This window comes from Myiozetetes cayanensis, unplaced genomic scaffold (genome assembly GCF_022539395.1).
Source record: "Myiozetetes cayanensis isolate MyiCay16 unplaced genomic scaffold, myiCay2020 scf6-25, whole genome shotgun sequence".
In the NCBI taxonomy this organism is placed as follows: Eukaryota; Metazoa; Chordata; class Aves; order Passeriformes; family Tyrannidae; genus Myiozetetes; species Myiozetetes cayanensis.
This window is the reverse complement of record NW_026087853.1, coordinates 61,624,529-61,639,711: the sequence shown is the minus strand read 5'-3', so window position 1 is coordinate 61,639,711 and position 15,183 is coordinate 61,624,529. Positions and strand designations below refer to the sequence as shown.

Here is a 15,183-nt window from a genome sequence, read left to right as displayed (position 1 = left end):
TAGATGTAAAATTTCATATATATAGGCATGGTATAAAATATATTAAGCAGGTTATTCTATTAGTCACAATGAATACACCAAACCCACTTTATTCAACCCATCTTTTCAATGTTCTGAGGCCCAAATGTGGAGTTCAGAGTCACTCTGAGCCCAAATTTTTTAACAGAATCACAGAATGGCTTGGCTTGGAAGGAATCTTAAAGACCATGTAGTTCCAGTCCCCTGCCATGGGCAAGGTCACCTTCCACTACACCGGGCTGCTCCAAGCCCTGTCCAGCCTGGCCTTGGACACTTCCAGGGATGGGGCAGCCACGCTTCTCTGGGACACATGTGCCAGGGCCTGCCCACCCTCACAGCAAAGAATTTCTTCCTAGAAATCCTCTTTATCTACACCAACTTTAGCTCAAGACAACGGATGATGGGTCTGTGAAGTCTTTCCTTATGGGAAGGCTGTGCTCCTGAAATATTCTGTGTTTTGTTGATTTTCCTTTTCCACCCAAATCAGACCTTTCTACCACTGCCCCCAAAGAGAAGAAATGACCGTGATTTAATCCTTACCTGACAGCAACGGATTCCAGGGACTTCTACTTGGATATGGGAAGCAGGATCCTTTAAGAAGGGCAAGGAACGAAGGCAACATCAAAAAGAAGTTAGGTGTCAGAATTCTATTTCAAGGGGAGAGCATTTGAAAGCAGAAGTTCATGTAAGCAAAGCTCTTCTAACGGCATGGTTTGAAAATTGGAAGGTGGACAAAATAAACACTCAGAGGAGATGAGGAAGCAAATTCCATTTCCTCTTAATTCCCCTGCTCCACTGCCCTGTCACTGAGCATGGAACAGGGAAATGGGAATGAGGTGCTGGAAGGCAGTGAAGAGCATTAATGATTTAGGCTGGCAGAGGAAGATGACAAAGGACTTGGAAGACTAGAATATTGTAGAAATACACCTGGAACAATGAGAAACACTGATTTAACTGCAGTGCTTTGAGTGCCACGTGCAAGCCAAGGACCGATTTCTGCAAGACACCACCACCACCACCCCCCACCAGCAACACACTGGAAGCACAGAAGCTCCATCACAAAAAGATCACTTATCTTTTTGGAAAATGCCTTGCAAAGCATGCTTTGTAATTATTTCAAACTTTAATCACACCTCAAATTGATTTTTCTTTTTCTTCTCCATGTTTCTTTGGTTGTATTTTAAGAATTCCTCCTGCACAATCTGAACCCAGCCCCAAGAACGTGCATTTGTGCCCAGTATTTTCTCTGCAATTTTCAGTGTCTGCACTTCAAATAATATAAGAGGTTCATACTTATAGGGCTGGTTTTGAATATTTATGGCATTCTGTTATTGTAGCTATTAATCTGCTTTGTAAACAGTTGCACAACTCCAAATGCCTTGTTTTCTACACAACCCCTACAATTTCACACTTTCAACCTTCCATATTCTGAAATGTCAGGCTCACTATGCTGAAATGTCTACTTTACCTTAAAAGCTTTGTTTTACAATACACTCATCTACAGTTCACACCTGGATGTCTGTAAATTCCAGGGATACTGTTACAGCTGGGGAGTTTGGAAGAAGTTGTGTTTCATGGGACTTTTGTTCAGTAGCATAATTCCCTATTTTAGGAAGCTCTTTTTAGCCATTCTCCCACAGGACTCTCATATTAAACACCACGATCCAAAGTATTTGATAAGTTTGCTACATCCCTGGAAGTTTTCACATTTACCATTCCAATTAAATATTTGCTTTAGAATAGCCCATGACATAAGTTTCAGAGTTTTGATATTTTAGGGATCAAATTATGATCTTGAACAGATACCCTTTATTTATAAGCCTGATCACAAGCAAACAAGGACAACAGTTGTGCTCCAATTTTTCCAGAAATCTGGAATATCAAAGGGTATTTATCCAATAACCTAAAAAAAGAAGAAAATCTCTGTCTAATCCAGGTACTGGATAAACAAGTATATAGTAAGATACTCAAAGTTCCCTTAATAAATTAATAAGCAAAAAAGTTGCAGAGGTTTTCCTAGTAAGTGGATCATGGTGGGTCCAAGTGTTATTTCAATTATTACAGCATTTAAAGTGTTTACATCTTCCTCCATGAAACATTACACATTATACACAAGAATTGCATTTATCTGTGTCCCAAGCTTGCTAGTGCAGGAATGGATACTCCAATTATCCCTTTGGGAAGTGTTAAGGAGCAAGAAGGAGGTGTAAGAAGGAATCAGTGTCCTGAGTTAACCTTAGTGGTAGAAAAAAAAAATATAAAAAACGCTGTTCCTGATTATTTGTAGGAAGTTTAAGCAGCAGGTACAACAATGTTGCATTGAAATCTTGAGGGGGAGTCCCAGGGAAAATAAGCTTGTAATGGGAAATTGGCAACTGACTTTTTCATTCAAATAACAGGTAGTCAAAAGGAAAAGAAGAGGAAAAGCAAACACTGCCAATATTTTGGCATTTGTAGGAGTTCTCAAAAAAAGCTTATCTAGGTTCCCTACAGCTTTAACCTGAGGGAAAAAAAATGCACATTAATGCTGCAAAGGAGCTGACACTTCTCATCTGCAGCCCACTCAGCCAAGGAACATCCACTTATATACCCTCATGCATTATTCACCAGGAAAATGGAAATAATCTACCAGTGGTTAAACAGCTCAGAATCAAATGCAAATCAAGGGAAAGCAGTTAAGAACGAGGATCATTCACAACTCCTGACACTCCTCCACACGACTGGAGACTCCCGGAGGAGCAGCACAAATCATCACAACCCCAACCCCGGCGGCTGGTGCAGCTCAGCCTGGAAATTGGGCTGTTCTGGGCGATGGAAAAAGCACTGCCCTGTGCTCAGCCTTTGAAAAGGAAGCTGCTACATTTTCCCTCGAGTAGTTTCTCACTCCCTGTCAATAAAGGTGAGTCCTTTGGCACACACATGAGAAAGTTTGATCCATTATTATTATTATTATCACTAAATTCCTGTGATTATTATAGCACCGACTACAGTCATGTTCATTCTTTACCTGACTAAGAAATATTGAACATACATACAAAAGTCAGGCATAAAAATATATTTCAGTTATGTAAAAAAAAATTCATTCCAGAAAGGAATGCTCTTCATTTTCAATAGAAAGAATGGGAATCATCTTACAACATGATTTACAACAATTATTTTATTATCTAAAGAAATATACAACAAGACACATTGAACATTAAGATAAATTAATTTTTAAATCGATCCCAGTTTTGAAGTTATACACTATTACTTACAGGTTAATGTGAACAGTAGAGGTTTGCATAATTTCTGCAAGTTTACACAAATTACCCCAGACAAATTTACCATGAAATCTACATAAACCTTGTATTATGAAGTATTTCCATGTGCCTGAATTTATTATCTTCATTGCATACTAGGTGGCTGTAAACTCCATGCATTAATGTTCTTTATCAGAATTTAATAGCTTTAACCCTTCTGGTTTTAGGGACAACCATTACATGTTTAGGTTGTACAGTTTTTTCAGACAAGACATTTTTAAGGAAAAAAAAAACCCTAGATTTAACCAACTAGTTATTTATTTCAACAACTGGCTGAACCCCAAAACTCTATTGACTACTCTAGGCCTGATTTCATGAAGTTATTATAAAATGACAGAAAAACACTCTTGTCATAACTGTAGCATTATAAAGTGTAAATTAATGAATAAAAACCAAATATGCCTCACTCTGGGTAGCACAAAAAATCCATTAAGGTCATATATTTTTGCAGAGCTTTCAGAAAACCTAAAGAAAAAGAAAAATCCTAAATGTCAGATATTCCAAGTACAATGAGAAAAAGTGTTTCTAAACCCAGAATTTGAGATGAAAAATTATTTCAGTAAGAATTTGGCTGGATATTCACACATGGAAGACCAAGCACAAGCACATCCTAAAAGAAGTTCTCAGGATCCCAGGTCCTTCAGACATAATGCTTTCACACTGTATGGATTTTAAATCTCCCACACACAAGACGCATTTCCTTGCCAAAAATAACCCCCAAATTTAAGGTCAACTAGAAGCTTCAAAAATCCCTTACAATAAGCTATTTATATCACTACACATCGTAAACACATCATCGAGATCCTTAATTAAACTGATTATTCATTTAGGTTGAATAATTAAAAATCTATACTTTGACTGCTGACCCGAGATACAAAACAGGAGTATTCTAGAGAAAAAGGAGATGAAATATGTACCCAAATATTTTTCAAGTACTTCAGAACTGGTATTTCTTTTCAAATCTAAACCAAAGTGACTTTATTCCAAATTTTATGTGCTAAAAGAGAGAATCTTGAGTATCAGTAGACACAGAGCTCTGATTTTGAATTCAAGCTTCTTTTGGGTCAGTGCTAATTAAACTGATTCTTTCTGCATGTCTGCAGGAAAAACAAAACCAAACAAAAAGGTAGCCCTAATGAGTTTCTTTATACACATTTATATCTTGGCTCTGTGTGTTCAGTTTTATGCAATTAAAAGATCCTCAGCTTTGCAGAATGATATCTAATGATAAAAGAAGCTTAAGGACTGATCTGAATTTGGTCATTTTAAAGCATCTATTCACATTTTGCCACAAGTAAGCAACTGATAAAATGCAATTTAACAGCAAAATACAAAAGCTACTTGAAAATGACACCCTGTGGGTTTCAAGAGAGTAACATAAATGTAATGGCTCTATTGTGAAACAAAAATGAGCAGAGTATACATGTGAATTGTCATGACAAAACCCCATTTTTCTTGTAATTCTGCATTTACAGAACTGTGTACAGAAGGGAAGGCACAGGGGGCTATTTATTGGAAAATGATCTCTGATTATTATCTCTACTGGCCTGACACACCACTAAACAAATTCCAGACTGGAATATTTTGCCTTTTTAAACAGCTGTGCTGTAAGAGCTCAGTTAAATGCTGGTCTTGGGGGACAAGGACTCCCACAGGAGTTAAGAAATGCACCTTCATTTACCATCGGTGCACACTGACAGTCCAAAACCTCTCCCAGTGTCACCCAGTATGACCATGCCAGGCCCTTACAGGCACCTCTCATCCAGTAGAGATGACTTTGGCATTCTCAGAGTCAAATTTCAGGAGTATTTACCATGAAAAAAACCCAAACCCACAGAAAACACTTGTCAAAATTCTGAGACTTCTTTACTGGCCTTTCTCCACTGCCTGGAAACAATTCAGCCAGAATAGAGAATTTAATCCTCCCCAACATGTATTTTAATGACTCATTGTTTTCCTATCTCTTCCTAGTTTCTGCAAAGCTTAATGAACTTGAGCATGATTATTAAAATGCTGCAAATAAAAAAAATAAAAAAACCCACCAAAACAACAACAAAACCAAAAACCTTCAAAATTTTTTTAGAAAAGTAGATAACAAAAACAATTTAGCTGTGAGCAGTAAAGAACATTCTAAAATTAGAGCCTGCTGTGTTAGGGATGGTAGCAAAGTGTCTAAGCCATGTGCTGGTGTAATATAAGGTATATATGTCCTTGCAACTTGCTCCTTCAGGAAACCATCATAACTACCATAGTGCACCCTTAATGCAATAATTTTAGATTTTAATTTGCATATAGCACCAGACCAGTATGAACATTTGGATATCAAAAGTACATTACAGTTTATCTTCCTATGTCAACAACATTTGCTACTAAATAGTCAGTATAAATAAACAGGGAATCTTTGGTTTAAAACAAGTCTTTACTCCCAACTTACTCAATTTTTTTTTTCACTTGAACAGAAAACATAAAGCAGATTTTTAAATCTGCACTCAGATTGCACTGGACACAGTCCACCAGTTGCCAGGAAAAAAAAAAAAAAAAAAGATTTTGGCTTTTTTCTTCTCCAGGAGGAAACCCAAACACACCCTAGGATAAGGCACTACCCTAAATCCGCACTAATTTCTGTGGCTTTTATCCAGATTTACACTTCTTTAATGCAGAACACGATTTGTCACTTGCATAACAGAGTTTAGGCAGCAGAAATATTTCCCCCATCATTTGAACTCTTTCCCTCCTCAGCACAGAATAAACTGCAACTGGTTTTTTAGAGGTAGTCAGGGCTAGAAAACAGAAACACTGGCTGGAAAGAGGAAAGAATGAAGGGCAGAGGAATTCCTGGGTACCTCTGGCAGCCCTGATGGTCATTTCCAGGATGAAATCAAGTCTATGGTTTAATCAAAAAGTCCTTTCTAAGTACTACTCCCTCCAAATCTCTGGACATGCCAAAAATTACGTTTAATTGCATCAAATTTCTGCCAGTAAATAACTTCTGGAATGTATTTTCTAAGGTACTCCCCCAGAAGGATGAGAAGCACTGTTAACCCACAGGGATTTTGACTCAAGTAGATCTTCCCTTACTTAGAAGAAAAACCACACAAAAAATCCTTCAGTGCAGGCACGTGGAGAGAAACCTCCACCAGCTTTGGCTTCAAGCTTCAGCTTTTTCCAGTAAAGATGATGAAAGGGAAAATCTTCTCCCTCATCAGAAAACCTATGTCCTCCCACTATGCAATTAAAAACCCACATAAACCCAAAGAGGTGACACATTATTGACCACAAGGAAGGAACACAGTCCTGTGTTAAAACTCTGAAGCATCACATTTGGGATCTAGCTAATTAAACTTGCTTTCATTTTTGTTGAAATAAGCAATGTCAGATTAGTTTTCACATTTTTTGTCTCTCCTGGTAACTTCACTCGTAAGAATGTTCCTTTGTTGCTTATAAAGATGTCTGAGTAAACATTGCTATGATAATGAGGCAAAAAAACCCAACAAAACTCTGTCCTAAGTACAGACTGGAAAGGAAGAAAGTCACCAGGATTTTGGGATCACCTTTAACTGGTTTTAATTCCTAAACTCCAAACTGTATGTCACAGGACTTGTAAAATAGAGAAGTTCCTGGATCCAATCAAAGACCAACAAGTGTTTGCAAAAGAAAAAGAATTTTATCTTTGGATCAGTCAAGCTCTGAAAAGGTGATAAAGATTCCCCTGCAGAGAATTCAGCTTTGCTCTCTTTTAGGATAAGGGGGTAATTTTCCTTATCCCAATAATCTTACAGTTTCTCACAAAATTGCTGAGCGAAAGGAAAAGTCAACCTGCAGAAATCACTGTAACTGCCTCAGACACAGCAAAGGGTTGGATCTTCCAAGGGAATACAAGCTGAATAACCTCTGGTGCACAGAGGAATAATACAGAACAGAGAGCTGGCACTGACAAAAGTGAAAGAAAAACAAGGAAAGGTGACAACAAGAAAAAAAGAGGAAATAAATGACGATTAAATGGGAACTGATCTGAAACGGGAAAGACGCAATCAGCTGAAAAAATATCATATCTTTATGGGGTGAAATTAGACAAATCCAATACAGGATTGGAGTAAGAAGTGCTAAAAAAGCAGATCAGGGATGTTACAGCCGATCACAAATTGATTGTACGTTGCTGGGGCAGACAAACCAACTCATTCTCAGCATTCCTCAAGCCAGACTCAGCTGTCAAGCTGTGCTAACAACCTCCCTGCTTGGAGGGGACAGCTCCAAACTAAGCTTAGGTCTACAGTTCCAGTCTGGGGTCTCCCAGGTGCTGTCCCTGAGCACATGCAGACAAAAACTTCCCACAAGACACAGACCTGGGGTCACAGAGATGTAGAAAAGAGCAAACACAGCACTAAATGCAGAGAGAACGTTGTCTTAGGCACTGAGTCCCTGGTACACAACCGCAGCACTGCACAGGGATCAATCAGGGAGAATTTAAGGGACAAGAAGATTGTCCAAAAGATCTCTATAGGGAGGACTGAAATAGTTAGTTTAGGTTTAGGAACCTTTCTTGCCTTCCTGCTAGACTGCAAGTCATTTTCAGTGGTTCTCCGCTGTTTTTCTGGGTTTCCACCCCAGGAATATCAACTGTACATCAACGACCACCCAGCAGCAGCCCAGTCCTTGCTCCTGCAGACAGGTCAGAGTCCCTGTGTTGGCTGTGGGGTTCTGCACAAAGGACCAGAGCACCTCCTGTCCCCCCTCCAAATTCCCTACTGCCTCCCCAGTTGGCCATTTTTAAGACAGGGAATCAGGGGGTTTAAGCACAAAATCCCCCCCGTAGATCAGATGCCTCAACATCTCCTCACATTCTTCAGCTAACTCAGTACTGGGTGCTAAATAAGATTGTCCTGCAATACCTGTGGATAAGGGGGAAAAATTCCGAGCCACTGGTACTTGAGAATCCTTTATTCAAAGGCATTCTTCATGGAATTATCTGCAAATACTCAATTGAGTGCTGAAATAAAGCTAACAAAATGTACCATTCCACTGGTTATTTTATTTGTTTTTATATGCACCATTTCCTGCCTTTAATTTTAATTCCATGCCCTCTAAGAAATGCAGTCTCACAGATATATCTTCCCCTTTATTTCCCTGTAATAATATCATAGCAGTTTTCTCCAGCTATTTGCAATCTCCTCGTTCCCTTCACAGCTTTTCCAAGCCTTAGAATGAAGAAATATGTAAAAATAGGCCACAAGAAACCAGACACACTTGATCTGCACAGCAAAAATAGAGCTCTTTAGCACCTGGCATTCTTGAGAGTGTTAATGAAGCTGGCAAGATTTTGACCCAAAATAAAAAGCATTGCCTTCAAAAGAAGGATAAATTTGAACAAACAAAATTCTTGTCCTTTGCTTTCTTGCAAGGTGTGACCCCAGATATCTGGACAAGTGCAACTTTAGTCTGTTAAAACCCCTGAGGAGAAATTCCAACACGTGCCTGAAATGCCAGAAATGCTACAAGTACTCATGAATTGGGGGGAAAGCCAAAGGAAAGGAGGGAGGCTCAAAGGACAGACCAGTCAGATGAGAGCCTGCACTTGGGAGGCTTTTTTCAGGAGCAACAAATAATTTCCTCAGGATAACTAAATGAACTGTGTTAAATTATGGATTTGATAAGGCACATTCAAAACTGAAAAAGCATCACAGATTTTATGTTAAATTTTGCTGTCTCAGATGTTCCAAAGAGGTGGAAGAGGCAGTTTTCCATGCAGGAAATGCTACATTGCAAAAGATTATATCAAGATAATGGAAATGTATCAAGTAATAAGGTTTTTTTTTTGGTGAGAGAATAATTTAGGAGAAGGAATAAAATCGAGGCATTTTATTTTCATAGTTTCCGTATTTCTAAAAGCCAAAGAGAAGGATGACAGGTTTAAGATGGTATCTTTGCTTGGGTGCTGAAGTGCAAGTCTACTGGAGTCAGTAGAAATACATCATTAACAGAAAGCAGAGATACTCCTACATAATAAACAACACAATCTTTATGCTGTAAATTTTCCTTCCTCTTCAATTCAATAAATTTTTTGCTGTTTTCACTCAGCATGGATTTCAGACAATTAGAGCCACTCGGCTGGAGAACATTCACTCTGCAACTTCTTCTGAATCAAGGTGGTGTCACAACTCTGGCTTTTGTTTATTTATTTGGAACAACTACAACAGCAACACTACATAGAAAATGGAGCAGAACATAGTCTTTGGACTTCAAAACCTGCATATCAAATTATCAGGAAAGGAAAAGACAAAAAGAAAAATCCAAACAGAACAGAGATTTACTAAGAAAACAAATTTGTTGCACCCCAGGACTCCCAGCAGGGCAGAGTGTAGGAGACCAGAATAATGGAAATGTGGAAAACGTTCAGCCACATATCAGAGAATGAGTGGAGGGAGATGTTCCAGAGAAAGTGGTGCAAAACCAGAAGCTCATTCCAAAACCAGCTTATTTGTATTTATACCTATAGTTACACCCAAATACAAAAACAGGTTTAGGTAGGCTAGGAAATAAAATTTTGTCAGATCGGTTAATTTGGAAATTGAAGAAATTAAAATTTTCATCCCCTAACAACATGTGCCATCCCTAAATTCTGTCTTACGTTACTGTGTTGTTATTCCTGAAAACTCCCAAAATAGATAGCTCCAAAATAATTATTTCTCTTATATCTTTAAAAACAATTAATGTAAGAAACAACATATACTTCCTTTAGGACTGCCACTTGTGATTGGAAAGAACCATGGAAAACAGTAAACGAGACATCCTTCCGATTCAGCTGCAAAAATCATCTAAAACACATTATTTCATCAATGAAGTGGAAATGTAGCAATGAAATAAAACAGAAATAATAAAAATCTCCAAACACCAGCTCATTAAAATGGACAGGGAAGGACAGAAACGGCTCAGGTAACATCATTTGCCTTGGATTCCTTGGAATCTCTGTTCAAGATCCTAAGGAGAAGCTGATTTAAATACTCAGCAAGTGTTTACTCTCAGATCTCTTCCTCAGTGTGACAAGACCTTGACTGCAAGAGATGCAGCTTATTCTGAACTCCCAGGGAAAGACTGTCAACTCACACCCAGCCCGGGAGATTGAGATATAAATGGAGTAAGCAATGTGAAATGCTGTGAACAGTGTGAAATACAGTGTGAAATATTACACTCATTACAAAGCTGTCCCTTTCTGCTTCAAAGCCTGTCCCTTTATCAAGCCTCATCTGTAATTTGACAACAAACACTCTGCGTGAGGATACTATTTCCTTTTAAAGAGACTGCATATTACCAGATCAATTTTCACAAAAAGTTCTGACATTTGTACCTTATTATTAAAATCAGATTATTCAGAAGATATTAAAAGAAATTTCAGTTCTTAAAAGTAAACCGTCAAGCCATTGTGTACTGAAAGGGAAACATAACATCAACCTCATTTTGATAAATAACCTGCTTTGGATGAAAACTGGTATGTTTAGCTGTTAAAATGCAATGTAAATATAAATTCAGTGTAATGGAAAGAGGAGTTCAAAGTAAGGGAGTCAATGTAATGCAAAAAATCTGTTCAAAAGGAGAATACTGGCAATTACTGAAAAGGCCAACTTAAAAAGGGTCTTTGAACCGATCTAAAAAGAGAGATATTATCCTTGCAATCACTAACTCATACTAACATTTAGATTTTTATTCATACAAAGTTTTTTTTAAAAATACACATACTTGTTTCACATGACTGGCAATGTAACCAAACTGCATTTGTATTTGGAAGGCTTTCCCCATCCAGACCCAATTATTCCATGGAAGTTATTTCTTTCCCCAAATGGGAGTTACATTGAATTTAATTCTTTTCAATAATGCAGGGATTAAGGTACACAATGGCACACAAAGATCCACCTATTCAGAAGTTACAAATCCAATCTTGTGCCATTAGTCTTAACCTTGTGGTCTACTGGCAGCTTAATTACAGAAAGGAAATTATTGGGTGCATAAAGAGGTTTGTGATGAAGTGCTCAGTCCTTACCTACATTACACACTGAGTTTCATGTGTTTGGTTTTTTATCCCCTCCTCTCCCTTTCTTTTGTTTGGTTGGTTTGGTTTTTGGGGGTTTTGGTGGGGGGGTTGTTTGCTGGGGGTTTTAGTCCATCTCTGCATTTAATTTGAGAAACACAGGAATGTTCTTCAGGAAGCATTCCTGACTATTTTTATCAATCTTATTTTGCCTTTATATATATAAATATATAACTCCAGCATTTATTTCATGTTCTTTCATCTCTTTTTCCTGTGTTCTCACCATTGTAAATGGAAGAAAAAAGAGAGCCATGGGAGTCTGCACACATCTCTTTCTCCACTCGTCCTCCCTCTATTTTTGACCTGGCTCCCGTTTGAAATCCCACATGGCATTTGACACAATCTTGGAGAGCTCTTGAGGCTCATGTTGAAAAAAGATTTAAAGAAAACACATTAACTTTCCAGGAATAGCAGAATTTTCTGTGAGACTCTTCAAACAATTTTTCTTCTGCAGCACCCCTTGTTGGGCTGCCTCCCATACCTCAATAGCCACTGGTTTTCTAATATCCTAATATTGCTATTGCCATTCAAACCCTCCTGTTCTGTTACACAGAGACATATATATATATATATATATAAAATGATTGAAATGCACCGATCACACAACTTCCAATAGGCACAGCCTCTTAAAAAAGGCACAATTACATAAAATTCAGGGAGACAGATTTTAGTGGAGCCTGAGAAGGCACTTAAGACAATACTGATCAAAATGCAGTAGAAATAAAATCCACCCAAGTCCATGGTATTTTCTTATATTTAATTTAAACTTCCATTCAAGTTTGACATCTCCTCCTCAGAGTTTTTCCTCACTAATAGTTCAGACCAGCTCTCAGTTCCTGGCTTTAGGAGAGAATTGTGGCTCAGGCAGCACAATTAAGGAGACTCAGCTACACTCAGCTGCTGCAGCCAAAGTGATGTTAGAAACAAGATATATCTGTTTAAAGAAGGTGTGACAACTCCAGAACAACTAAAACAAAAGGTTCCAAACCCATCAGAGCACAAGACCAGGATACAGTTTTCCAAATCCCATTCATGGTATAGCATATCTTTACCAACACAAAATGTTTTTCCTGGTTATAATCCAGTTCAAACAGGATTCAAACTATGAGAATGTCAAAGAGCACGATCACATAAACCTCTTCCAGTTTCATGATCTATGACCTATAAAACTGAATCTGAGATGACTGAACAAATTTCAGGTCACATATAAACTCAAGAGTGTTTTTTTCTTTTTACATCCCCTCAGCCTATTTCAACTCCTTGACTTATTCCAGAACCTGCCCTTGTCCCCCAAAGATATTCTGCTGTAGGATCAGACACTTTGTCTGGAAGGCTGATTGGGAAAGTGAATTCCTGAGGGATGGGTCACCAGCTGACCATTTCCAGCAGCTCTAAGGGGACTTACAGGGGTTAGAAGGATCCATCTCCCAGGCTGAACAACACCAGGAATTTCACTAACAGGGAAATCATTATGATAGGTTACAGTGAAATACTGGTTCAGCATTTCAGCATTTGAGAGTTTTGTTGTCTGCTCCCAATCTGACCTTGATCTGCATATTTAGACCAATAGGATGGATTTTGCCAGAATTAGGGATTTCACCAGAATTTTTGAGGATTATACAAGCCACTCAATTACTTAATTTCTCACTTTACAAAACATAAATCTTACTCTTTCATATACAAAAATACATTTCATTTTTGTCCCCAGTCAGAGCGGGCATCCTCAAATCATTTTTTTTACTTGATTGTGCTTTATATACATATTTCTTTTTTTAATTCAGTGACTTGCACTAGATCTGTACATGGCCTCTGATTCTACTCACCTGAACAGCACCTCCAGGGTGTCAAGCCAGTGAAAGTTATTTTAAAAAAAAAACAAGAGCAAAAAAAGCCACTACCACTGGCAGATCATGCCTTACAGCAGGCACATCCTCTAAGGGCTTGGGAAAGGTTTCTGACCCAACTCCAGGATGAAGCAGCTCTGATGACAGGAATGTCACCAAAGAAAAGACAATTCCCAACTGCTGGATACAGTGGTCCCAGCCTAGGTGTGGAGAAGCATTTCTCCTGATGAGGAGCCAGTGGACTGGGAGAAAGCTAGAAGGCAGATTTGGGGAAAGTAGGAGCTGGGAGCTCTGGAAACACTTCCAACCATTTGGGTCTGAACACAAAGGCTGGGACGAGTCTCAAACACGCAGCAATTCTCCCCCTTTCCTTCCACTTTCCCTGCCACCCTCCCAAACACCCCAGACATCTCCAGGAGAGCCCTGTGTGACCTGCACCCTGGAGTTTTTTGCCTGAGACCAAAACTAGCTCAAGGGCACTGAGAGCAGCCTGGGATTCCTCTGGCAGGCTATTTTTGGCTTCATTACAAGGCTCTTCTGGCTCAGGCTGCAAAATAAACTCTAACAGGAGTAGGTAGCTGTGGCAATCATTGCCTACCTGGCATGTGGCAAGGACATGGTTTACAAAACCAGGCCAAATCGTTCTGAAATGGGCTGTATTTATATCAGCACTTGCATATGGCACCAGTGCTCTCCTTACTCCCCTGCTCAAAATTTCAAGTAAGCCTAAGAAATCACAAGCAATGACCACACCACCACATAATTTGCACCAGTCCCATGTTATATACACAGAATACACCAAATTCAAAGGCCAAGAACAGTCAGCTTCTGAAAATAAAGTTTAAACTTTGAAATAAAACTACTTACTTCACTGTTTTGCCCCAATACACACAGAAAAATAAATAACTTGCGATCAAAGGGAAAAAAGGAAACTACTGTAAGTTTTTCAAGCTCTGTCCTACATTTCAGTATGTAATTACATTAACACAAAATTCCCAGTTTTCCAATTTGTTTGTTACCACATAGCAAGACTGAGCGTAGGAAATTCTATTTCTTGCAACCCTTCAGAGAAAAACAGATAAATAATAGCAACAAATTTATTTCTTACCAATTAGTAACTGTTTCCTTAGATGTCATTAATGTAAAGGGGTATTTTTCTATGGACATGAGAAATAATTATTAATTTAGCAGGTGTATTTGAAAGAAACTGCAAAAGGAACATAAGATTATGACACTCTACCAGACAACATGCATTTAAAATGTAAGAAATTAAGATTTCAGTGTTTTTGCCATCCTGATTACACTAAAATCATGCCTTTTTTTCCACCTTAAATAGCACAGTTCTAGCACATGAAACAGGTTAAGGTTACTCACAAATGACAAATATAATACATGTTTCTGTCCCTTTTGCTTCTATTAAGTAACATGTGATAAAAATAGAACAAGTCGTTTCACGCCGCCGACAGCTCTGCAGATTTTTTTCTTTGATTTCCTGCCTTTTCTTGTTTCTGCTCTTATCTGTCTCAAAATGATTTCCCCAACCCGAGAAGAATTCCGCAGGCACTTGATTGATGAAAACCAAAATTATTAACAGTTCCCCCCCCCAAAAATAAATAAGTAAACAAACAGAATATTCATTGGGCTGGCCAGCATTTAATAGCAACACTCAAAGCTGAAAAACCAAGATTGCTGACCTCAATCACTCTGATCTAATTAAAGAAAATGAATTAGAAAAGCAGTTCTATCACAAACCAACTCATATCCTCGTGTTTTGAAATACCTGTTCTCCTTATTCTATGGCAAAATACATATTTCCTAAGATGTTTATAGTCATAATGTCAATAAAAAAAATATTTTACTCATAGCTGAAAAATATTTTATTTAAGAGCCATTTCCCTATGTGGACTACGTATACAGCCTACCATATCAGCAGATTTTCAAC

The 15,183-nt window shown here is 38.3% G+C and overlaps 1 protein-coding gene across 1 annotated transcript in view; it reads right to left on the bottom strand.

Annotated features, from left to right (window-relative positions):
* The window catches only part of SHANK2 (SH3 and multiple ankyrin repeat domains 2), a 297,119-nt gene that overhangs the window by 206,659 nt on the left and 75,277 nt on the right, over nucleotides 1-15,183 (bottom strand). Inside the window, 1 exon segment of the mRNA XM_050334887.1 lies at nucleotides 559-609. Within this exon segment, the coding sequence (XP_050190844.1) occupies nucleotides 559-609 (51 nt within the window).